This window comes from Tiliqua scincoides, chromosome 1 (genome assembly GCF_035046505.1).
Source record: "Tiliqua scincoides isolate rTilSci1 chromosome 1, rTilSci1.hap2, whole genome shotgun sequence".
NCBI classification, from domain to species: domain Eukaryota; kingdom Metazoa; phylum Chordata; class Lepidosauria; order Squamata; family Scincidae; genus Tiliqua; species Tiliqua scincoides.
This window is the reverse complement of record NC_089821.1, coordinates 145,231,781-145,259,009: the sequence shown is the minus strand read 5'-3', so window position 1 is coordinate 145,259,009 and position 27,229 is coordinate 145,231,781. Positions and strand designations below refer to the sequence as shown.

The window sequence follows — 27,229 nt, the reverse complement described above, 5'->3', positions numbered from 1 at the left end:
CTGCCGCTTGGCAATTGTGCGGACTGCCGAGGAGTAGAGAGGTAGGTGGGGGCATGTGGGGAGGTGGGAAGGAGGCATTCTGGGGTGGAGGGAGGCGGAGGAAGAGCAGGGAGGAGGCGTGCTGGGGAAGGGAGTGAGGCAGAAGGGAGGTGGGACCGATCGAGCTTCGTTCCACCAGATCCAGAGCCTCCGTGTCGGGCTAGCCTGAATTCTACGCTGACCTTCGGGCTGAGGTAGAATCGAGCAGCCTCGTTGTGGGGCTACTCACTTTACTGGGGAGAAGGGGAAGAAAGTGCCCTTCTACCAAGGAAGAAGCGGCGGCTACCTGGAGCGTGCAGGATGTAGTGGCAGCCATTTTCGATGCCGCTGCAGCCCCGTGTACCAGGTAGCTCAGGATTGGGTTGCCCGTTACATTCAACTCCACGCCTCTACAACAATCTGAGGGTGGCCATGCCAAATGCAGCAAGATGCATCTGCTGCGCGGTCAGCAAGGCTTTTAGTGTTCAAATCTCATTGTGCTAATCATCAGATTTCTAAGAATACTACATATGATATCCTACACTTCACCCGCATTGTAAAAGTGGGTCACTTACTGGCTTAGAGGAGACTGTAAGAAACATTTTTGTTTACTATTCTTTACTGGACCCTTTAATTATCAAATGCAAAAAGTACAAAAGGGTAAACTCTTCAAATCACAGTTAACTTTATCCTATCTGCATCTATCCTTATCTATTGCTTACAATATATTAATGGCACTGGAAAAAAAGTCAGAACATCTACCACCAATCGTATTTGGTTGACATGTAATAAATATTGTTTAGATCACAGATGGACTGATTTAGAATTCTTGAGTGGGGGGAGGTTGAAAAGAAACATAAATCAGGTTGTTTTCCTATATCCATCAGTACTGTGTGAAAAATCAGGACACGTGGGATAGTCACTAAGATATTCCAAGTGGTTTTACTCAAAGTTCCATGCAAAATTCTGCATTGCCCAACTGATCCACATGCCTCAATTCCATCCATTAATACCTGCAAGCACACTTATAAAGATAAAGACATTCTAACTGTACTTTTTTTTAATAATAAGTGCCCAAACTGCTCCTAAAGTGTCAGTAAGAAAGCACACCTCATTATAATGGAATGAGTAAATAGGAAGGATTAATTATCCCAATCCCTGGACTCAGCTATATACAACATTCAAAATTGCCAGATAAACTCCTGCACCGTATTTATCATTAAGAACATAAGAACAGCTCCACTGGATCAGGCCATAGGCCCATCTAGTCATTATACATTCATCATTAGCATTATACAACTTTGTCAAGATAGTACCAGGTTATCACCTTCACTACAGTACATGAGTGAGGAGATCCGCAAATTTGGAACAGGTTGCAGAGTCATGCTCTTCTAAGGTGAGCAACATCCAAGGAGTTATCTAAAATATTATTATTATGCCAGCTTTCCTTCACCCCTCTCCCATGCAATCCTTAAATTCTCCCTGGCTGCCTCCTTGGCCCACTTAATCTCAGTGGGGCTCAGATGGGGCTCAGATGGGGCAGGTAACTGGTCTCACCTGGCCCCATGGTCCTTGTTATGGGTATGGAGGGAACAGGGGTAGCCCTAACAAGCCTGGGTCCTCAGAGGTGTCAGGTCTATGTTCTGGATAAGGCAGAAACACAGCCAACAAGGTGGTTCAGGAACAGGTGCAGATTGCTGGAGTCAGCAGGATCAGCAAACACCTGTGACTGCCTCACCCTGAGTGTGGCTTAGCCTACACTGATTGGCCACTCCAGCTACTTAATGTTTGGTCTGTTGAGCTTCCAGTGCAGCAGTAGGAGTGTAGTAGGAGACTACTGAACTGCTGCTAGTAACTTGGGAGGCTGGATGTGAGTATATACATGTTACTGACCATGGAATGAACTTTGACTGTGTATCTTGGAAAACTGATTTGGATTTGTTGTTTATGGACTGACTGCTCATCGTGCTGACTAGGACTGTTTACTGGTTACTCTACCTGTGATAACCCTTGCTCCGAAATATAACCACTGCATTCAAAGAACTCTGCTGGTGTATGCTGTTTTGTGTGCCTGCTCATCCAAGGGCCCATACAACTCTTTACCAGACAAAGGGTTGCAACTCTAACAAGAGGTGCAACCAAGGGGTTCTATTGGTGGAGCAGCCATCATCATTGGAGTTGGGGGCACACATCCCTGGGCTGTGTTGAGCAATCTACCACATTTAGCACAAGAAGAGGAAAAAAAAATTCCAACAAACTTCCTTTATTCCATTTGAATAATTCATAAGATATTTAACGATTGTTCCATGGTCATTACATCCTTATAAATTCCAAGACAATAAAAAATTGTTAAAGATCCTGAAACATAATTGAAGGACAAATGAACCAATACTCACAACAAAGCAGATACATAAGCTATGTATTATTATGGATTTTGGCTGTATAAATTATTTAAAAGGTCACTTGTAAGTCTACATGCATAACATGTAAATATAATTGCAGACATTTATATACGTTTGCTACCAATCTGGAATATAAGAAACTGAAGAAAAACTAGGATTCTCTTCAACACATCAATGAATTTAATTATTCATCCAGTAATCATTTATTTCTACACCATTCTCTTAAAATATATATTTCAACCAAATAATATTGACTCTTTCCATAAACTTTGTTCTTATTTACATTCCAGTATTCCATTATACACAAAGATTTTGACCATACGTTATCTTTACAAAGCCTTTCATAATACATAACAGCTTGAAGTTATGTAACATTTAAGCCAGAAAACTACTACCAATTGAATTATTAAACAAAATTCATTTCATAACCCTGTCCTAGTTGCTTCACTGAAAACATTACTCCTTGTCAAAAAGATATATTTTTAATTTTTTTTTTAAAAGAGGCCCATACAGGGAAGAAAAGTGTTTTTAAAGTTATCACTGGACCCACTGAAACCATTAAATGTAAAGCGCATTCAATAACACATATTCTAACTGAAATCTGTACCTTCTCTGTGTGAAATATTACTTGCTACCATACCCATTTTTAACCATTTCCCCTTGCAATTTCAGGGCATTATTGTTTTATATACTAATCAATTAACACATACAAATATTTTGTAACATTAAATTATGCCTACATTATCTTCACCTGCACAACTGGGAACAGAAGTTCTATTCCATAGGGAGACAAAATCTCATATACATTCACACAAAAAGTGTAAGAATATAAAGCTACAGCAGCACTCGTTTCAAGTCAGGGTGCACATGGTTGCAATAAGGAGTATAAAATAAAGAGCAAAATTCTTAACATCTGTTAAAACACAAAGGAGATTATTAGACAAAATAGCCTTTGCACTTTTTTTTTTTTTGCACTGATCAGATGAAGCTCAGCTTGCTGGGCTCTCCAGTCGACAAACTCCTCCTTCAATGGCCACTGATTGCCCTGCCACAGCTCCAGGGGGAAGCCTTGAAATGTGAGTCTGCAGAGAGATTTGGAGGAATGAAGAACACAGAGTTGGCTGGCAAAAAAGACACTAGAAACAACAAAATTGAGCATAAATGTCTCATTCACTGGCATCAATCTGAGGGTCAATGTTATTGTCAGAAGATGTTTAATTGAAAAAAACAGCATGTCCAAGACAGTATGCAAAGCTATTAAGAGAGATGAATTAAAATGCCCCATTTACAGTTTTCTAAGTGCTGTAATGATTCAAAACTTGAATTAATATCAGAAAAATGCAACCCTTAGAAATCTTACTTTTCACATCAATCGTTAAAATGCCTGGTTTTGCAATAGGCTTAATCATATGGTTTGTAACTGCTGCTTAGTGTAATTTTGATTTACATCCTATACCTGCGATTAACATTTTAGCATTATTGCCAATGTTTTCTGTGTACCATTTTCCCATGCTAAGTCAGAGTTTCAGAAGTGTTAAACTCCCCCCTCTCTCCTTCTCCCTTCCACCATGTTTTCTGTTGTAAATTAGAACATGTGTAGTTTGGGGATGGGGGTGTTAGTGGAAGGAGACTAATTACAACTATACATCAGGGAAAGAGGTAAACTATTTCAAAGGTTCTCTTCCTATGAATACTGTTCATACATGTTCTAGGCGCATAACCAAGATGTTTCTCCAGAAATTCTACATTGCAAATTTCCATCAAATAACAGCACACAGCCATTTAACTGCAAAGATGCTGGAACACTCAGCTTTGCTTGTACCAAAAATTTTCTAAGGTCAGCAAATGGAAGAGGTCATATGACACCTGCCATTTGTCTAGGGTGGGGGTGCCCAAACCCTGGCCCTGGGGCCACTTGCGGCCCTCAAGGCCTCTCAATGCGGCCCTCAGGGAGCCCCCAGTCTCCAATGAGCCTCTGGCCCTCCAGAGATTTGTTGGAGCCCACACTGGCCCAACACACTTGCTCTCAGCATGAGGGCGACTGTTTGAACTCTTACGTGAGCTGTGGGATGAGGGCTCCCTCCACTGCTTGTTGTTTCACATCTGTGATGCAGTAGCGGCAGCAAAGGAAAGGCCAGCCTTGCTTTGTGCAAGGCCTTTTATAGGCCTCCAGCTATTGCAAGACCTTCATTCATTCATATAAGTTCATCTTTAATATATTCATTTATGTAAACTTAAGTAAATTTATTCAAATTTTAAATGTAAATTAAATTTTTTTCTCCGGCCCCCCGACACAGTATCAGAGAGACAATGTTGCCATCCTGCCAACAACTTTGGACACCCCTGGTCTAGGGTATTAGGTAAACAGTTCTATTCTATCATACCTATCTATAGGCCAATCTACACAACCAATGTTCCCCTTTGAAGCTGGAAAGGGGGGGGAAAATAAAACATTTTCTTAATGCAATGAAAACATTTGAAGAAAATGTTAGTCAGGTTTCAGAAAAAATAGCTGAGCATTTTGTTTTGAAGTACCACTCTTTTGGCTTTCACGATGCTGAAAATGAAGGGACAGTTAGAAGGGAAAAGATGGGTACAGAAGAAACCTATGAGTTTCAGATTTATGGTCTGGGGCTCTACAAAGGAGAGGGCAAATCCTGACTTGACCTTCCACTACACGTAAGCAATGATCACTTGTTCAATAGCAGGCGCAGATCCAAGGAGACCCATCAGGGCCACCTGGGGATTATCCCTTAACCAATGTAAATCCGGCACTGCTTCCCAGCCCCAAGGGATGTAGCAGTTGCCATTTCGATGCTATTGCAGCCCTAAGCACCGGGAAGCACAGGATTGGGCTGACAGACCCTTCCCAAAGGCTGAGAAGTCTCCTCTGCCCCTTTCTAGGTCCTATCTAAAGGACAGTTTAGCATTTACAGGTTTTAACACCCAGTACCTGACAATGTGAGGGAAAACCTTAGACACTCTGCTTTCCTCTGTCTTCTGTAAGTAAACAGTACTACCAAAGACTTCAGTATGAACCCTGACAATGCCAATCTGCATGTCTGCCTGCCACAAGACAGTACTAGAGCCCTGTGCAGGCAAGGCACTTGATGGATGTGGGAACCCTTGGTCACATCTGTCTTCTGCACTCATTCTGCAGCTGCTCTTCCCATGGAAACCTATTTCTGTGCATAAACTGCTGAACTAGGCAATAGTTTTAAAGTTCCGGACATAGTTTTTATAAAACCTCTTTGGAGGGAAATCACATCAGCCTCCGTTGCAAATGTATTGATTTACGTTTTCCTTATCTATTCAACTTTTACTTTTCTTTGGACCAAAATTTAAAGCTAGCATAATTAGAAAATGGAAAGAAATGCACATTTGGTGGTAAAATAGTGAAGCCCAGCCTAAGGGAAAATTTAGGCTTTTGAGGCATACGTTTGGGAGTATGAACAAAATGTTTCTAATTGGCAGCTGAATTTGGAAAGTTTTCAAGTAACAATGCTAACTGAGCATTAAAAAAAATTCAGACTTCATACAAGATTAATTTAAAACATACATAATTTTAGACTAGTCACTAGACAATACTTTACAAAAAAACCTACCAGCATTTAAGAGTACCAACATCTCTAGTGAATGCATCTGCAAACATATATCCTTAAAGCAGAGTTTAGGCAATCCCATCCTGTTTTTTCATTTGATAAGAGGGTCACAGTTTAAATAAACAGAAGTTACAACCCTAAATATGCACACTTAGAAGTAACAGCCACTGCTACCAGTGGGATTTACTGCTGAATAAACATAGTTCAGATCACACTAAAAAGTACTGAGGCTGAGCAATCTACCATTCGCCAGATACACAACAAACAAAAAGTGATTACGTTTTTACTGTTGGTAACTGTGTAGAGCATTTAACAACAAAAAGCCCACTTCACAATAAGTAGTACTTGCATTCCTACCACCCATACATGAACCCACAATAAAAATGCACCACAAATGCTTTCCTCAGGCGCTCACTTAAGTCTCTCTATAATCTCCAAGAAGATCTGAATCAGACTTCTTCTGCATGTCTATTTCAATGCTGTTTTGAAAGAAAAGCAGCACTAATTTTAGGAAGCATGAAGGGCAGAAATGGCACGGACAAGCGTTGTACTGAACGATGGCCTAAAATAACATTTCCACAGGCAAATAGGTTGTTTCCTTTCAACCAACCATTTCCCATCTTCCTCCTCAAAAGTGTATTTTAAGGCAGACTAAATAAGGTTGATGGAAAAGAGAGAATAGTTACAAGCTCAGTGAGCAGCTATTTTTTAAATTGAAACCCCGGTCGTCAGCCATTTATGGCCAGACCGCTCAAGTCAGTTACTTCTGTCAAGAGCCTCCAGAAAGCAACAACTGCAAATGGATGAACTATCAGTTCTGGTGTTTCTATCATTAGGTGCTCAATTGTAAAAGAGAGTCTACAGAAAATGCCATTCTTGAAGCAAGCGTTCAAATAAAAAGAAAAAATCCATCAACAAGATTTTATGACATTCGCTGCTCCTTTTAGCAGAACATTTCTGGACTACCTTTTTCAGGTGTATCACTACAGGAACAGGCAATGTCAGAATGCAGTGTATACTATACAAACAGTATATAAAAAGTGGGGAACATTAAAGGGCAATACCAAATGTTACTGTAAGCATAAATATCTTAGCCAGACTCCAAACCAAGGCCTGACTAAATAATACCAGAGACCCTTACAGAGCTCTAGAAAGCTTAATTATCTGGGAAAGTAGGTAAGATAAAAGAAGTGGAATAATAAGTGTGCCACACATATGGATGACAGATTGAAAAAAATTCTGAGCTGAAAAGGAAAATGAGTCCAAAAATGAAAATACTTCATATTTATCTATGCACCTCTTATATATATATAAATTTATTAGGTCCAGTTTCATTACAGTAATTTTAAAGCTTCTTCTTTGGAAAAAAAAAGAAAAGATAGGGGATAAGTTACAAACAAACATACGTAATTAAACGTTATTTATACTACTTCAAGATGACAATTGTTCCACATCTGAGTGTACTAAAAGAGATGGACTGTGATCTTCCAAGTCCCCTCAACTAGCTTCACATAAGGTAGTTCTATAATTTCAAAGTTTGCAATTATCAGCTATGAAGCATATGTATAAAGCAAGTTAAAACATGATTGCTGATCAAAATAAGTATATGCGGACAGACTGGTTAACAAGAAAATCTCCTACATGTTTAAGGCTGAACTTTAATATCTATTCCTGGTTAAAAGTTAAAATCTGTTTACTTAATAAAGTTGGTACACTCCAGAGGAGGGCCCATGTACCTAATGACCTTTCTAATTTTTGCATAGCTAATAGTTCTACAGATAAACATGGTGTTACCTTTTTTCCTCCAAGACCACAAAATTTGAATGCTATATTTTATTGTCTATTCTGAGGCTCACTTGTCACCTTTATGTTAGCCGCAGCTTCCAAGAATACGGAATTCCACCCTTTAAAAGAGCAGCTTATTTCATCAAGTGGGCAACTACAGCATTTGTGGTTCCTTTCTGGAAAACATTTGCAGCCATAGGCTCAAAGGAAAAAGAAGGGGAGAGGGATTAACTCTCCTCACAGAAGGTCACAACCATAATTTTAAAGTGAACCAAGAAGAGCAGCTGTGTCTGTCAGCCCAGTCAAGACTACCAGCTGGAGAATTTGCCAGCAGTATGAAAACAATGCACACCAGATGTCCAATGAAGAAACTACAAGTAGGAAAAGATATCAGGGCATGACACCGAACTGTTCATCTTGTTAGCCCTAAGGTTTCATAGGCTATCATCAAGCCAGATTCAATACTAATACTATGACTGCTACCATAACCTTGGGATTCTGTTGCTTCCGATCTAATATGTAACTTGCTTGACAATACAGTAGCAGCATCCTGCTCTCCCTAACAGATGGGATAGGAGAAATCTATCATTTTTCTTAATGGGAAGACATATGGATACAGAGAAGTTGATAATTAAGAAACCTAGCCATACTTGCCTTGTTTTACTCTGAAACTAGGTTACTGAGTAGACACCTTTCTACTCCATACTTTCAGAGGATATTTTAATTTTCCCTCCACCAATTCCCCCTTTCCCTCAAGTTTATTCAGACTCTTTGACCTCAATTTCACCTCATCTGTACATCTACTTTTAATCTTGTTGCTTCCCCTCTGATTCAAAAAAACTATTTCGTGGCCAAAATTCTAGAGGCTACCTTCAACTTGACCAAAGAGAAAGAGCAGAAGGAAATGCTTTTGGCAAAACCTTTTTAGTGCAATTGCTGAATGATGTTATTTAGTCTCTATTGCTTATTGTAAATATTTCAGTTAATGTGTACAATCCTTGGTATGATAACCAGAAAGTGGCCCAGTTCAGATATCATGGCCAAACAATGGTTTGGCAATTGTGAGGACCCTCTGGACTTGGAAATGAACGAACCAATAAAATGAGGGGAAGAAGCACACTAGCCAACTAGGTGCTTATAAGTACAAAATCATAGTTGGCCACTATATCTCAACTAGATTAATGTTTGGTATAGACATGAGTCGCTTAGCTTCCAAACTCACTATCATTCAGTTTATCTTATGTTCATTTTGATGTGATGATAATGTCACAGCAGTCCATTAGATCAGGTGAGTAAAAAAATTCATTACTGCAGTTTGCACAAGTTAAATACTAATTCTTTGTGACTTACCTTAGCTTTGCCATCCTGTGCTGACATATATCCCACGCACATGCTCTCAGTTGTATGACTCCACAGGAACTCTACTATAGATTTGAACACAACAAATCTTTATTTACAACTTAGGACAAATGAGTGAATTATAACCTTGCTTTAACTGTACAATTCCATTAGAAAAAATCATGTATTCACCCATGCAACTTTTTGATTCTGCAGATCTTTCAGAAACTTTCTTTCATTTAAAAAATGCTAACTATACTAAAAAGAAACATGAGCATGTGAAAATGTACACTGTCCTAAGTTCTAAAAATATATATAGTTCATCAACTAAGGGCACAATCCTAACCAAACTTCCCACACTGACATAGCCGCAATGCAACCCCAAGGTAAGGTAACAAACATGGCCTTACTTTGAGGAGGCCTCCTTGACCCACTGGCATAGATATGTCAGAGCTGGAAAGTTAGTTAGGATTGCGCCCCAAGGTTAAGTTTTTCAAAGTATTGTATGTCAGAATGCGAAATATCATGGAAACGGGGAATTGGTCACTTTTAAATATATATCAGACACAAGGCACCAATCTGATCAGGAACTGCTTTAATCAAACAGTATTGTTTTATACAAATCTAATTTTAAATGTTTGTCTTTTTGAAAAAAAAAATCTATAGATCAATCATCTTACTAAATTTCTAGGCATATACTAACCCTCCACTCTTGCAAAGTTGTATTTTTAAAACGACTAAACTTTCCACTGGGCAAGTTCAAACAAGGAGATCAAACAGTCACAATCTTAGCAACAGATAATCTAACTGCAGTTCTCAGAGCTTTGATACAGTATGAATGCAAATACATCCTTCAAGAAGAAACTTTTCAATGTCCAGAGGCAGCCGGAATTGCCATTACAGTGGTGACGGCTGAAGAATTTCCGTAGTCCAAGCACCCGCAACCTTCCATTATAAGGAATCATTCCAGATTATCAAATAATACTAAATTAAAAATACTTCTATATGAAAAAACTAAGGATGTTCTGCCTGCAGTAACAAAATTTGCCATTGAATTTGCAGGTCAGTGAATCAATAAATTCCTTGCATTTGAGAGTATCAGTTTGACTTCAGGAACAAATTCATGCTCATGTATTAGTGAAAGTCAGTTAAACTACAGCCAGATAGCTATGATTGTCCCTGCTTCCCCTTCTTGAGGACCTGATGATACTCATTCTTCAATGGGTAGTTATTTAACTTTTTCTTTTTAAGCGTTATCTTAGAATAGCATCTGCCAAACTACAGCCTTTGGGCCAGATCTGGCACAATGCCACAGTCCTCCCTATCTTGAGTAGCGTTTACTGTTCTGCTGGGCTGCTGCTAATCTGTCCAGCCAATCTGTACAGTGTGATGCTCTGGGCAGTTGCATCTGTTGCTGATCACCCCAAAAGGCTATGCGCCCAGATTTCTGGGCAGACCCAACTGCCTAGCTCTAGAGCAGGGGTGCCCAAACCCCAACCGGGGGGCAAATTGCAGCCCTTGGGGACTCCCAATCTGGTCCTCAGGGAGCCCCCAGCCTCCAATGAGCCTCTGGCCCTCTGGAGACTTGCTGGAGCCCGTGCTGGCGTGAGCTGTGGAATGAGGGCTCCTTACACTGCTTGCTATTTCACGTCTGTGATGCAGCAGCGGCAGCGATGGAAAGGCCGACCTTGCTTTGGGCAAGACCTTTTACAGGCCTTGAACTATTGCAAGATCTTCATTCATTCATATAAGTTCCATCTCTAATACATTCATTTATGTAAATTCATTCAAATTTGAAATGTAAATTAATTCTTTTTTTCCCCGATCCCCGACACAGAGAGATGATGTGGCCCTCCTGCCAAAAAATTTGGGCACCCGTGCCCTAGGGGAAAAAAAGAATTAATTTACATTTAAAATTTGAATAAATTTGCATAAGTTTACATAAACGAATATATTAAAGATGAACTTTACATAAACGAATATATTAAAGATGAATGAATGAAGGGCTTGCAATAGCTGAAGGCCTATAAAAGGCCTTGCACAAAGCAAGGCTGGCCTTTCCTTTGCTGCCTCTGCTGCATCACAGATGTGAAACTGCAAGCAGTGGCAGGAGCCCTCATCCCACAGCTCATGCAAGAGGTCAAACAGTTGCCCTCACGCTAAGAGCAGCTGCTTCGGGCCAGTGGGGGCTCCAACAAATCTCCGGAGGGCCAGAGGTTCATTGGAGACTGGCGGCTCCCTGAGGGCCACATTGAGAGTCCTCAAGGGCTGCAAGTGGCCCCAGGGCTGGGGTTTAGGCACCCCTGCCCTAGAGCATCACTCTGTATAGAATGGCTGAACAGATTAGCAGCAGGATGGTGGAATGGTAAGTGCAGCTTGAACCAGGATGGCTTTTTCGTTGCTCAGCAGTAGAAAGTTTGGAAATTGCTGTCTTAGAAGGTCCAACACTGGAGAAATTTAAAATTTAGAGAAAATTTCCTCTTGTACAGAAATTTTATGTATTAGGTCTCATTGATACGAGTTCTAACCAGGTTTCCCACTAAGCTGCATGGCTGCACAGTTTGAAGCTTCACTCTGGGCAGCACAGAGCTCAGCAGTCTGGATGTTTGTGATGAATGTGACATTGCTGAGTGTCTGGAGACAGCATTGTAATGCAGTTTCAACACCACACAGCTATGTGCATCGATGCAGATCTACACAGGCTGGCCCCCATATCCATAGGGGTTCCATTCTGGGACCCCCTGTGGATAGCTGAAACCTCAGATATGGACGAATGCCCAGCCCCGTGGTCTGGAGGGCTGCCACTCCTCCCTGGAGTTGAGAGGAGTCTGAGTTTCTGCTGGGGTCAGGCTGAGCTCCACAATAGAAAAAAATGCAACCAGTTTCCTCTGTGAAACCGGAAGTAACATTTTTTCTACTGTAGAACTCAGTCTGAGGCCAGCAGAGGCCGAAGACAGACATTCCCAGCTTCTGCTGAGCTCAGACTTCTCTCTGGGCTCCTCTCTCTGCATGTGCACAGGGGGCAGAATATGATCCACGGATAACGGAATCCGCGGATACGGGAAATATAGATTCTAGTTTTTCATTTTTAAGCTCAAAAACCATGGAATTTATTTCATATATCTTTTTTTAAAAAATGTCAACTCTCCTTCCTTAATTATCTAATTCTAAACATTCACAACTTTCTTCACATTCTTACCTAAGAGAGATTGCTTATCCTGTGATGAGTTGGGCTCTGCAGAACATCTACAAGATCGTAGAACTATCACTCCTCCAAGGACACCATCCTCATTGGCTAGAAAGGGTGAACCTGGGTAAAAACAGGAAGGTGGCAAAAAAGAAATGGAAAAAATGAAATCAGTATACTAATGGCCTCTTTTTAGTTTTGAACTCTCAAAACCATCTACTCTTTGCAGACAACGTTGTCCTGGACCAGGTTATCCCAGTTACACCACCAGAGGCCACCACCACAAGTACTGAAAAATAAGCACTTAACACTAAAAGGAGCCTCCTGAATGTTTGAAAATGTTCTAGCAGCTGAAACAATGGAATGGACTATAGCAGTGGTTCTTCAACTTTTCCGGCTGGCGGCTCCCCATTACATCACCTCAGTTACCCCCAAAATGGGGGTGAAGGTGTTATAATTATACACTAGAAACAAAAAAACAGCTGCCAGCACTCTGTGGCTGCAATCCTAACCACACTTACCAGAGAGTAAGCCCCATTGAACAAAATAGGACTTACTTCTGAGAAGACCTGGTTAGGATTGTGCCCTGAGTTTGTTAGCAGCACACCTGGAGGGTTTTGGGAAGGGGGGGGGGAGAGAAGTGATGAATTTGTTGCAGAGCAAATTGCAGAGACTGGCTGCAATCCTAACCTCACTTTCCTGGGAGTAAGGCCCATTGAACACAATAGGACTTACTTCTGAGTAGATCTAGCTAGGATTGTGCCTTTTGTCTTATAATAGCAGCCAACATGGAAAGTACCCCCCCCCCCCAAAACGGAGACAGGAGGGGAAAAAAGGGGGATGGCTGAAAAGGAATGGGTATTTTTATTTTTTAATCAATTTTTGGAGACAAAGCCATCAAGAGTTGCTTTTTTCTTTTTTGAAGAGGGAGGAAAAAGAGAAAGGTGAGGATCCTTGGTTAAGCTGACACAGACCCCAACCCTATGTAGATCTACTCAGAAATAAGTCCCATTTGAGTCAATGGGGCTTACTCCCAGGAAAGTGTGGAAAGGATTGCAGCCACACCGAGCAAGATTACAACTCACCCCAAAGTAGATGGGGGCCTGCTCAAACACATACACCCCAACATGCAGCTGCCACCCCTGTTCCCCCAGGCAAGACGGAGGAATGCAGGCTGGGGCATTTGGACACCCTCCCAAGAGCAGGCTGGGCTCCCTCCTTCCCAAGCAGAGGAAAGCGCTGCGCTGCCTGTACTTACTCTTCCCTCCCAGTTTGAAGCCTGCCAAGACCGCGCCCTTTGCTGATGAGATACAGCACCTCCACCACTGCCCAGCCAGCCTTCTTTCCCACCTCCCCCCACCATGTTTCACACGCCCTCCCTACCTCACACTGCCCCACCCACCTCGTTCACAGCAGCGGAAAAGCAGCAAGTAAGGAGGCAGCATGTGCAGCTGAGCAGCTGTGGCCACCTCTCACAACGCTCCTGGGGCCTAGCCACGCCTCCCTAGGGAGGCCCGACGCACAGATTGAATAACTTAGGACTAGAAGGAAGCCCCAATCAAGGGCAGCTAAGGACTGGAAAGGCAGAGATCTTCCTTGGGACTTGTAGGTGTCGTGCAAGGTATGTACCTTTGGGTGTCTGTGCCTAGGCAGCTGGTTCCCACAATGGCATTTGCTGAACTTCAGGTGAGAGGACCCAGTTGAAGTGCCCTCCAGAGAAAGCCCAAAACCAGCAGAAAGAGTACTCAATTCCAGGCTGGAAAAGTCTTGAAAGGGACCATGATTTAGCTGTGTCCAGACGGGGTACTTTTGAAGAGAATGTCCCTTTATGGAGTGCGACTGGCAGGTTTTGTATCTTGGTCAAGCAAGAGCCTCTAGAATCCCTCCAATAGTGATGATGGTCCAATTGGGAGGGGTTGAAATTTGAGTGCCCTCTGCCCTCTGCCCTCTGCCCATTGAGGATCTCAGAGATGTCCAAAGACAACCTAAAAGCAGGCCATTCTTTGAAACCATCTCTTATAGACAACCAAGGCAGTCTGGTTGAGAAACAGAAGTAGAGTATTAATTGGGGTACTTTGTTTCCCAGACAGCAAACCAAGCCATTGGTCAGAGTTTCTCCTGTGAGTAAAGCCTTAGGTCTTAATATGTTCAAAGGCAAATGTAGTTCCCAGTCCATCCAATTATATAAAGTTCACAGTCAACATTTGAAAAAGTAGCAGAAGTCTTCGGCAAGGTTCAAAGATCGCCTGTTCTTGATGGAGTTAACAGTAGACCTGAGGCTGAAATGATTACTCAGGAACATACTAGAATAAAAGGCCCCTTGTCTGAGCCAGAGCTAACCATCATGCAATGGACCCAAGTGAAGGCAGAGAAGTACTACCAGATCTTTTCTAAGCTTCCAGGGCACATTCACTCATTTGCACTCCCGTTCTTGGCCCTTCACTCTTCTCCTTCTTGCCTCATGGGATTTAGGAGAGCAACTTTTCAGAACGAGCAGCAAGAACATCAGCAAGCCAGGACAAACACCACGCCACCTCAACAATCCAGGTATTACACATGAAAGCGACATTTTGTCAGATGTTGAACAAGAAGTCATAAAATGTTCAGCATTCTAGAGTTACAATACCCAGTAAACAAAAAAGCTGGCAAATATCCTTCCTGTTTGTGTACTACAAGGGTGTCCAAACACTTTGGCAGGAGGGCTGCATCATCTCTCTGACACAGTGTCGGGGGCCAGCGGAAAAAAGAATTAATTTACATTTAAAATTAGAATGAATTTACATAAATGAATTTATTAAAAACGGAACTTATATGAATAAATGAAGGTCTTGCAGTAGCTCAAGGCCTATAAAAGGCCTTGCACAAAGCAAGGTCAGCCTTTCCTTCGCTGCCACTGTTGCATTACAGCAAGTAGTGGAGGGAGCCCTCATCCCACAGTTCTAGTGAGAGGTTGAACAACCGTCCTCATGCTGAGAGCAGTTGCGTCGCGCCAGCTCGGGCTCCAGCAAGTCTCAGGAGGGCCAGAGACTCTTTGGAGACTGTGGGCTCCCCACGGGCTGGATTGGGAACCCCTGAGGGCCGCAAGTGGCCCCCGGGCCGGGGTTTGGGCACCCCGGTATACTATGTATGTTGTGCTGAAAAGTCCGTTAAAAATATTGGCAAGGGGGCAAAAATCAGCAGAAAAATATTTATTTTAAACATACACTTTTAAAAAAAGGTGTTGTACCAGAAGCTGTAATTATTTTTAAATTAGCCAAAGCATTCCTTTTTTTGTGCGACTTGAAATTAATGTCATAAGTCTTAAAATGTGGAAAGTATTTTATGGTTTCAATATGACCTAAACATCTTAAGCCACAGAATTAAACGAAAATGTAACAAGTTAGCTAAGGCCAAAGAGTCTTCAATCACACATTCATTAAATGTTCCTTATTCTACATATCAAGCAACAATATTGCAAGACAACAATTTCATTTATTTTGAAGAAAAAAAGATTTTCTCTTCACCTCAGACTAGAAGATGTCCTTTTGCATCGTAACAGCACTGAACATTTTATACAAAGGTTCAAAGCACTGAATATGGCTCTCATGTAAATCGTATCTGAGCCCAACAAGACTTGCACAATAGTGGTACCTAAAAATTAATTCAACATCTCTACATTCCTATGAAGGTAGTCAAAGAGTATGATACCCATTTGACAGACTGCTACACTGTGGCAAAAACACTACTCACCGATTTCTGGAATCAGGGAAGTGGAATTCTAAGCAACTATTGATTTTCTATGAGGAACAATCAAGACCAGTGATGTCCAAATAACGGCCCTAATCCAACCAAAGTCATGCATACATCCCATTAAAAAAATGAAACAAAATTAATGGGGTTCAAAAGTGCAACTAACACTGGTTGCATCACAACCAATTACCTAGATAAAAAAAAATACCCATCTGTTCCTAAAGTTGCCATTTTAGATCTTTTATTAGAATACTGCATGAAAGAAGTGAAACAAAATTAGAAAAAAGTTCTTCCACCTGTGCAAGAGTGTCTTGAAATACTAAGAGACTGGAAACTTATATAGAATTTACCTACTGAAGTATTGTGAACTTGTGTGCAAATTCTTGTTAAAAAGCACTGGTGAATCCCACACAGTTTCTTTATTAATATTTATGCATCGCTTTTCAACAAAAAAGGTAAAAGCGATTTGCATAGCTAAATAAAATAAATGGTTCCCTGTCCCCAAAAGGCTCACAATCTAAAAAGATGCAGAAGAAGCACCAGCAACCAACCACTGAAAAAAAACATACTATGCTATAGTGGAAAGGAGCAGGTGCTCTCCACCGTACACAGAAAAGGAGCACAGCTTCATAAAGTGCCTCTTTTTCCAGTTTAGTCCTTTCTTTAGTTCTTAAACCACAGGTTAGGTTGCTGTTCTGCTTTAAAGACGGGTCTCCAAAGTTCAGCCCAGGGGCCACGTCTGGCCAGCCACAAGATTTTATCTGGTCTGCAGCAACTTAAAATACTCTTTCCCAACCACGTGGTCTGACAGTTAACACGTACAGTTTTGTCCACTCTACTCCTTTTCATATGGCCAGAGTGGTGTCAGCTTGGCCAACCTGTGCCATATGCTAACAATGCTAACCTCACCCATGCTGAGAAATCAGGTTTCTGTTCGTTGACATTTGAACAATGCCATAAAACTATTGCGGTGACGAAACGGCATCATTTTTGCACATGAGTAAATGAATCATAACAAACCGAGTTTCCGCAACAAATTGGGCAGAGACAGTGTGCTATGTGTCGCTTGCTTCTGTCCTATATAAGCAGCTCACACTGAACCCTGCTTCCTGTATCATCTCTGTGAGTAACTAACATGCTGGTTACAAAAAAGAACCAAATAAAACTTATTCATTCATTTAAATTTCATTCATTTATTTATAAAACTGATATTTTTTTCAGTCTGCAAAAATGTGTTTAAGTATTCAATGTGGCCCTCAAACTAAAAAGTATGGAGACCCCTGCTTTAAGAGACTGCTGAAACATGGAGAACGGAAGTGAATTTCTGAAGCTGAGTCCTGAGCAGAAGGAAAACAAATGCAGACAAGCAACCATAGTTTGCCAATTGTACATATGGAAACTCAACCACAGTTTCATATTATGCCAGAACTTAGTCACCGAGTTCTGCAATTGTCTCTCTTGTACATACTTCTATTCATGAAACCAACAGATTAAGTTGTGTCCCTTGATGTCTCATATATTTACAAAACACATATAGATCAACAATTTCAATATTTAAAAGATCACAGATAATTACATGCATAAAACAAATTTCTTCTTCTCTGGCCCAAATCCTAACCAACTTTCCAGCACTGGCATAGCTGTGCCAATGGGGTATGTGCTGCATCCTAAAGTTGGGGGGCAGTCATGGAGGTCTCCTCAAGGTAAGGAAATGTTTGTTCCCTTACCTCGGAGCTGCATTGCCCTTATGTCAGTGCTGGAAAATGAGTTAGGATTGCACCCTCTGTTAGACTTTATCGTGGATTAACAAAGAAGACTTGTGTTTTAGCAGAACCAGCATTTGTACTAGACTCAACTGGAAAATGTTTCTCCCCCTTCCCTAATAGAAAGGCACCACACAAAAGCAGTAAGTCTATGGTAAAACTTCTAACAAAATTAAGATGAATCAAATTTAATTTCCATTCAAAGAATTATCTACACAAAGAAAAAAGTTATTTTGCTTTTTTTAAAAAAGAAAAATGTTTTGGGCTAAGTGTTATCTAACATCACACATACAGAAGTATCAACACAGCAAGTCTTTATGCAACAGAAATATTTAGATTAACAATGCACTGTTTTGATGGCAACTGCTCACGGGGGACTGAGACTTATGCCAATAATTTTGCACTGCCAATTATACAGTTAAATTTATTAATCAGATTCTAGGTTACAAAAAAGTAGCTTTTAAATCCAGTTTGTTGGAAGTTATCCAAGAACTCAACAGACCTTTGGCTCTTTCACTTGCATGGCAACAAGCAATAGAATACAGCAAACAAGGTGGGTTGCAGGTTTTGGGACCTACTTACCAGAAAACAAAGTGAGGGATTGGCAGACATTGGCCCTCCACTTGAAGGTTTTTCCTTTCAATGCTAATGATGTGAATGCATCTGTTAGTGTTTCTAGGTCACAACTGAAAACAAAGTGTACTTTTCTACTAGACTTTTATAGGATTCTAAAATTCCATAATCAAAAGACTTCAAGTTAGCTAATGAGTTTCATGGAGAAAATGAGAAAGGAATTTCCATTCTCATAAAAAACAAAAATTCACTTACATGTCCATGATAATTCCACAAAAGATGCCTGGTTTTGGATATGTATTTCAACATGTTCAAGTTTTATATTTATAATTTTTTAAAAAAGACATCTTGTATTCTTAGGATACATTAAAGAAATGTAAACATTTGCTTACAAAAATTGCTGAGTTGCTCGCTTGTTAGCTGTTGTTTTCCATGTGGTCTATAAGCAACTAAAAGCACTTACAAACCAGTGTTAAGGGAAGTACTTCCTCCTTTGCACATCAATCAAGAGCTGGCACACTTGAGAAAATAAGGCGAGCTTTTCTCACCTCCCTTACAACAGCAGTAGAGGCAACTGAGTTTAAGAGCGCAATCCAGTGGCACCCCGGGGGTGGAGAGTGAGAGGCAGGGTTGGGATCTGGCACCTCAGGAGGTGGTGCAAGTCCGAGGAGACCCATAGGGGCTTACCCAGAGGTAAGGGGAAAAGTTTCCCCTTGCCTCTGGTTGAGCCACTTCTGGCCCCTATCCTGCACTGGATACAGTGCAAGCCTCTTGGCTTGCCTGTTCCAGTGCAGGATAGGATTGTGCCCTAAATTAGATAGGCCTCTAGGACAGGAAAGAAAGGCCAGATATGTACCAACACAGAGGTCATTCTGAGAACAAGACAACCAGCTTATTTCTTGCATGGCCTCTGCACAGTCCCATGTATGGAAGACTGGAAAGCTACATCCCCTGGAGACTCTTGTGACAACAACATCCAATTACATTTGAATCTCAATGTTTCACAAACATCGAAACAGAATACCAGATGGCAGTCTTACAAACACTGATTAGCAAACTTCTCACTACTGGTGGGGCTAGGTATACTCACAGAGAAGTGGGTTGCAAAGCTAAGAGTTAAGAAGCCTTTGTTGCTTATTTAGCATATGGTTATAACTTCTGTACTAAGTAACTCAAAAATAACCCTATCTCAGTGGTTGTAACATATCCATAAGAAATCTATAGAACCATTTGATCTGATCCAAAAAGAAAGAACTTACCCCAGACACATCTAAGTAGTACAGAGCTAATATGACCAGTGGTTTGAAGTTGGACATCTGTTTGGCAGCAGAGATGAGTGCTGCACATTAAGTGCAGCTGACATTGGTGCTACAGAACAGCTGGAAGTTGTCTAACCAATGAGTGTTTTGGCACCCTTCAGAGTCTGGTAGCTTGGAAACTGTGGTCAATATAGTTTTCTATTTTAGACGCCGGCTCCTATTTTCCTATTTAGAGCCGGCTCCTATTTTCAGTATTCACCCTGAGGTGCAAAGCACTAGTCTGGTGAGCAGCCTTAGGAAAGACTTGACCAATTTTCCAAATGACTATTAGCCCAATCCTATCTAACACCAGTGCTGGCTGAACACGCGTTCCACTGGCACAGGCTGCAACAATGCAGCCATAAAGCACTTTGCAGCAGCCCAAACTGACGGCATGCTGACAAGAAGGCCAGAGCCCTCCCATGTGAGCCAGCAAGCATCAAGAGGCCCACCAGGGCAGGTAAGCCTGGTGCAGGGGTGGCCTGGGGAAGGAGAGGGCAGGGAGGAGGTGGAATGAGATGTGGGTGGGCGGATCAGGTCCAGGAGGGAGATATGGCACCAGCTGCTGAATCCAAATCCCCCTTCCCCAGGGCTGATCTACCTGCACGGGTCAACATGGACTGTGCCAGCAATATCGCTGGTGCAGGTCAAGGGGACCCATAGTGGCTACTGGGACCTACCTCAGGGCAAGGGGACAAATGTTCCTTACCTCAAGGAGACCTTCAGTAGCCTAAACTCACCTGTGAGATGCAGTAGAGGTCACACCAGGGTCACTGCATCGTCGTGCAGAGGTTTAGGTAGAATTGGGCTATATGTTATGGACTTCTCTATGACAGGACAAATACAGGCAGTACCTATGAAAACAGAACGCAATCTATCAAGGCACTCCAAGTTTCTGCGAGTTTACAGAGGAGAACTTCCCAGTGACTAGACTCTACAGCTGTTAAAGACTACCTGAATGTGAGGAAGTCTGCCCTAACTTCTGACTCATGTGGAAATGGAGTTGTACATCAGTCAGGTAGTAGGAGTATGAGCACTTTCTGTTCTTAACAAGCTTCTACATTATGCGTGAGTGCATGTCCCCTCCTAAATATGGGAACTGAAACAAGATGATCAAATAAAATACTTTCTTGTTTAATGCTCACATTTTTTGTATGTGTGGTTTTCAAGGTTTAAAAGTACTTTACATGCTACTCCAAAGCACTACTACGCATACTGTATTTCCATTGTCAGTTTCCCCGATCTGCCTCCCTGCCTGAAAAACAGGATAAATATTTACTGTGAAGTCTGCATTCCACAAACTTGGCTGAGTTAGAAAGGAATAGATAAGTTATAAGACCGTTGTTCTGTATGAAAGATACTTATGTTTACAGAACACCATTTTCACTCTACATCAATCTGTTGTGTATCCGCCAATATCTTTATTAAACCCACTGCACTTACAAAAAAACTATTATTCTGACTCGCGGGTTCTAATCCAACCATCATCTGTGCCATCTATATGCTGTTTGCTATAAAAATAGATGAGGAAAGCACATCTGCCACTAGTTTTGTCCAACGCCTGCTATTTCAAACAACTCTGAATGTTTCAAGCCAGGCATTCCCTAGTAGGAAGAAATATTCCCAAGCCTCTGTGGAAAATTGAATTCCCTCTTTTTAAAAAGATAAATAAAAAGAAGAAGCAGCAAGAATTGGATGGCAAAGCTGCCCTTGAGACCAATATAAGTCACATTTTCAGTTTTGACTATCCCTTTCAGTTCCTTTTCTGCCAAACTATTATTTCTGGAAAGATCTAGTACTATTATATTAAATGTTTTAACGTGACCACAAAGCATGCTACTTTTATATATATATATAAAAATAAAAAGCTCAAGAGAACAAGTCATGCTGTCATCAGCTAGCTATTAACCTACTTTATTCACAGTTATTTAACAGAGAGGGAAAACCTGCATCATACATTACAGCTCAAGCAAACTTTTGTATCACTTAAAATCAACAGCAGGAAAGTTCCAAAGAAAAGAGCTATTCAGCATATGCCCAAAATTTTTGCATAACCTCTTAGGTGTACTTTTGCAAAAACTTAGCTTGTGCTGATTCCGAGAAACGACAGCTTTTAGCAAACCACATGCTGGGGTTTCAAACTTCTTTGGATCCGATGGCATGGCTCTAATACTGAACTATACACTGTCTGTAAAAGGTTCCCTTGCAACATGCAGAATAAAATGCAGTAATTCTTTTCCTACAAGGTATCACCAGAGTAGGCATGCGCTATATACCAAGAAAGCTCTGAACACCACTTTTACAATAATTCTTTTAAAGATACATTAGGAAAAAATTAATATTCAGGACACTGCTAAATGATAAATGTCTTCATCTAACTTCAGTTAAAAAAATTTTTTCCATTAATAGCACCATTATTTCTGCTTTTTCTGTTTGAACAGTACAATCTTATATACATCTATTATATTCATCTATTCTTATACACATCTATTTAGATGCAAGTCTCACAGCCTACTCCTATGCTGTCCAGAGCGTGGGGCTGCCCTGGTGCCAAGAATGGCTGACGTGGCAACCTGATCACAACCGGACAGCTGCCAGCGGTTCCTTGGGAGGGGGGGCCTTTTGTCCCTTTCCCCAGGGTAAGGCAAGCAGCCCCACAATGGGGTTATTTGATTCTGTGGCAGTCCTTGGGCTGGCACAGAAGCAAGAGCCACCGTGTCAGGCCAGCAGGCTCTGGATATAGAGGAGCAGAGGAGGGCTGCAGGTTTTGCACCCCAGCAAAGAGGGAGCTCTGGCATTGTGACTCAGTGCCATGAAGAGGCTGTACAGGAGCCATCAATGGTAAGTAGTGCAGCTGGACAGTGGTGTGGCTTCCCAGGCTGGGGGAAGGTGGAATGAGGAGAAGGACCGGCCGGGGGGTGGGGGGGTGGGTCCAGCAGAAGGACCTCCTCCACAAGATCCTATGCCCCACGGCAGGCTGCAAAGTCCGACACAGGGTTTCTGAAGTCTGTACCTGAAAAATAGCTGGCGCAGACTTGAGTATCCCTACTGCAGGGCCTGGGGCTTTCCTTGGGGGGGGGGGGAAGGAATGAGGAGACCTCTGGTAGCCTCTCTGGCCCCACTGGATACAGTGGTAGCCATTCTGGCGCCACTGTAACAGGCAGGCAGCGGGGCAGATAGGATTGGGCTGTAAATGTCATTTTAATCAGAAATTCAACATCAATTTTCAGGAAAAATGAGAGCCAGACCAGAAACCAAGTGTAGATAGAATAATTTTAATTCAAACATTAAATTTTGAATTTTGAATCAAAATCAAAATTTTGTTTTGATCTGCTAATCCTCATTTTGACTTTCTTGAATGGTCGTTTCTTGCATGAAAGCTTATTAGCAAGACTTCTACAGAAAGACATTCTGTCATCAAATTTATAAAAATCTTTAATTTTACTAGCTGCCAATCAAGAAATTGATAATAAGAACAGCGTATTGGGGAAGACAGAGGGAGTTCAGAAGGAGAGTGAAGCAGACTTCTAGCCCACATCAGGGAATTCATTAACCTATTTCTGCCCAGTGCACACATTTGATCCCTGTTGCATATATGCAACACTGGGCAGAAATGGCTTATGACAGCGGTTTCCAAACTGGTGGGTCACCACCAACCAGGAAAAATGGAAAAGGGTCGTTCTCCTTTAAGTGGAATGACCCAGAAAACTGTAGCAACATGATCATGCTGCTGCCAGAGAGGGAGGAGTTTTTTCCCCACTTATCTGGCTGTCACAGTGGCTCTCTGAAAGGCCTGGGACTCCTCCTGCAGCCCTCCTGGTAGCTTCAAAATCCTGAGAAATTTGCTGACTAATTACATACTTACTAATAAACTTGTTTTGCATAGTTTCTAGTAGAGCTTGATGAGCATCTTCATTTTGCAAAGCACACGAACATTCTCTGGCCAGTAAGGTCCGCACAAGGTGCTCTCCACAACCTACGTAAAACATTCACACATTAGCAAACATGGTTAATGAACGCTTTCAAACAAAATCAGTATTTTATTTTAAAATATATAGAATAAAATTGTTTTTTTTCTCTTCAAATTCTAAAGAAGGTTTTTGTGAGTTAATGATAAAATAAAGCAAGAGAATGTTCATGAAAAGAAGATAACTTAAGAAAGGAATGACTAGGATTTCACTTCATTGGAAAATTTGGTATCATCTGAAAAAAATTAAGGGCACAATCCGAACCAGGTTTACTCAGAAGTAAGTCCTATTTTGTTCAATTGGGCTTACTCTCAGGAAAGTACGGTTAGGATTGCAGCATTAGTGCCTAAAATATTCACCTCTGGCTCTCAGCATGTGAAATAGCATAACTCCCAACACAGATATTTGGGGGAATTCACAATTTACTGCTCTTTTGTGAAAACTGCCTCTATTCTCTACATACTGTTTCTCTTTAGCATATGATCATCAATCCTTTTGGTTCCCCCTATTGCTTTAAAAGGGCCAGTAGCAAAAGGAAGAAAGAGTCATGAGTGAAATGAAAAATTCAACCAATTAGTATTCAATATTGACTTCATTTAATGAACCACATTCTGTCTGCAAAGTAAGCACTCAGTATTAGTTACTAACATCTGAAAGAAGTGACCTGGCCCACGTTCACCTGCCACTTGGGATCTTAAGGTTAGTTGCTGCTCCCCGCAGTGGGTTTCATATATCACACTAATGTTAACCTCCAAGCACCCTTGCATAGTTGTCACCCCCCTCTACACCTCTCCAGTATCTCCTCTAACTTTAGCTCATTTCTTCATCATCATCATCACAACCATCCTTGCCTTGAAGTTGCGTTACTGTTTAATGGACACACAGTGAGTAGTACTGCTAACACCTCCTCATTGCCATCACTGTTCTCCTCCTTCCCCCTCTCTGACATTTCAAAAAGCAGATGGAGTAGGGAAGGGAGAAAGAAATTGAGTGACGGACACAAGACTGTTGGACTACAATGACTCCTTTCCCCAGTTCCTCTTTATTTTATATATTTTTATCTTGCCATTCCCCCACTAGCCTGAGCATCCAAGACAGCTTTCTCTCTCTAACTCTCACTGCCTTTTGAAAAGTCAGGAAGGATGCTTTAAAGTCAGGAGTAGGAGGAGAGCAGCAGTAACAGTGTGTAGGGACTCCAGGTCCACGCTAAAGAGCCCTGCTAATCTGCAGAAGCCAGCAGAGATATCAGCCAAGATTTGTCCTAACCCCAAGGTCCACTGGAGTCGATTCGTAGGCTAGCCCTGCAAAGCACAGCTGTGATTTCAGCCTATTGATTTCAACACTCTTGACATTCAGCAAGAAATCAGATGGTGATAAAGACCAACTTGACCACCTTACTCATCTTCTCCAGGGTTAAGCATAGGAATGTGTCCTAGAAAAAGCAGAGCAGATCTTTTACAGGGGCAGCACCTGGCTCAAACAGTTTAAAATCTGCCAAGTTAACATACTTCGTTACCACTACATACTGGTCCTTTAAGTCCATAGACACTCACTCTTCAACTTTATTTTTAAATCAAACAAAGAGCTGTCACTCAAGGAGGTGGACACTTTTAATACCTACACTACCCCTGACTGACAGACTATTCAAGCCCACTTCCCTTTAGTAAGTTGTTCAAGCACTGTACAAGGGTTAATCAATTTCTCAAAACTAGATGCTCTAAAGTCAGGATACCAAAACGTAGTCAATCATAATCTTCATAAACTCAGCACTTGGAGCTGGCCAGCTCTAATACACCCAGTTCTTTTCATTTCCAAGTTTACTGGCAATCTTCAGGGGACTACAGAACACAGGTGGGGAGCAAGGGCACACCCTCTGACTTCCCCAACTGCTCACCAATTGGCAGAAAATTGTTCCATGGTGGTTGGTCATTATTTTTCTATTCATTTTTATTCATTCTATCCATGAATGTAAGATCCATACATAAAAATGGAATGCCATGGATAAATATACGTTATGAATTAGGTCTCTGTATATGTTCTACCGATACTGTGATTCATGTATTACAAGATTCCAGTTGTCAACATGAACCAGAGTTTTTCCTCTCATAGAGAAGAACCTAAATATTGGCCTGGTTTTCAGTGAGGCAGTGGTAAACTTGCTTCTGGGCTTAGTCACCTCAAGACTACAGGTTGGACAACTCACAAGACTAAAACTGTTCCCTTTATAGGAAAGAGGTACATGGGGGAAGTTAAGTTGAAACTCTAAGGCTGTGATCCTATGCATACTTTCCTAGAAGTTTCACTGAACACATTGCAGTGTAAATTTTCTCTCTTTGGTAGAGAGAGGCTTTTTTGGAACGGAGGAACATTCAGTTGCATGAGTCCTCACCTGCAGTCCTACCTTCGGTAACAATATACTAACCTCAACTACAAAACATCAGCCACATCTCAGAGAATTATGTATAGTCGGCCTGTATCTTATGCATAATAGATTCACAGTAATTCAAGTATATATCTGCCTCTCCCCAAAAAGACAGAGAAAAACAACAATTTAAATAGTTCAGGCGACTCTGCCCGCCATTCCACTTTATGTCCCAAAGTGAGCCTGAAATGGGAGAATGAAACTGCTGTTCTCTCGCGTCCCACACCTCTCTCATATTGTGCTTTTAGTTCCTAAAGAGACAGTGCGTATTTGTTGGCTGCAAGGGAGTTTCAACTCTATGTGATTTGGGCTTTACATGCTGATGTTGAACATACTCTATTTGTTTACTTCACTGAGTGGATATTGTACTTTTAGGAGTGCCTGTTTCTTGCTAAAAGACTAACAAACCGGAACAAAACACAGCTATATTGTAGGGTCTGAACACAGCTGCCTTGAATGCCTCCCTCATAGGTGGGGAAAACACAGGGTATAACATTTTTTAAATATACCACTATTTAGATTTTGTTTGGGATCATTCTGCTTTATGGCAGCACCACTGATATCCCTGGTAATGGCTGTTTTGCTGTTTCCACCAAACCTCATTCAACAGGAGTTGCAGTTTTAACATCTTTTCAGGATAGAGTTTAGAAAAATAAAAACTTTTCAGTTGTGCTGCCTAATTAATAGGATTATCCATCTTTACTGATAGTTCACACTCAGTATATTTCCAGCATCACTTCTGCACCAACCTACATTTGGTACATGTGGCCTTATTATACCAACATTATTAGGAGAACATTTAGGTTGCAATCCTAACCACACTTTCCTGAGAGTAAGTCCCATTGAACAAAATAGGACTTACTTCTGAGTAGACCTGGTTAGGCTTGTGCCCTTAGATTCGGAAATACTGTAATGATCTAAGCATCCTGCTCTTTCAAAGCCAATACCTGACCATGAAAGTTTGATGCAGTTTACATCTGTTAGTGCAATCATATACCCTTAATTTGCATTAGATTCATTACAAAGAACATGCTTTCACAGGTACTCTCTGAATTTCCACATTCATTTTGATAGACGCAGCATTTTGCTTCATCATGATCAGGTGCATTTTCCAATTCTTCTTTTCATTACCATTTTCTGTGGT

The 27,229-nt window shown here is 41.3% G+C and overlaps 1 protein-coding gene across 1 annotated transcript in view; it reads right to left on the bottom strand.

Moving 5' to 3' along the window:
* Nucleotides 1-2,834: 2,834 nt before the first annotated feature.
* Nucleotides 2,835-27,229, bottom strand: part of TASP1 (taspase 1) — a 79,053-nt gene continuing 54,658 nt past the window's right edge. Inside the window, exons 11-14 of the mRNA XM_066638890.1 lie at nucleotides 23,561-23,671; nucleotides 12,345-12,455; nucleotides 9,158-9,231; nucleotides 2,835-3,502 (exon numbers count right to left, since the gene is read on the bottom strand). Of these exons, the coding sequence (XP_066494987.1) occupies nucleotides 3,410-3,502; nucleotides 9,158-9,231; nucleotides 12,345-12,455; nucleotides 23,561-23,671 (389 nt within the window). The 3' untranslated portion in view covers nucleotides 2,835-3,409. The remainder of the gene's footprint in view (nucleotides 3,503-9,157; nucleotides 9,232-12,344; nucleotides 12,456-23,560; nucleotides 23,672-27,229) is intronic.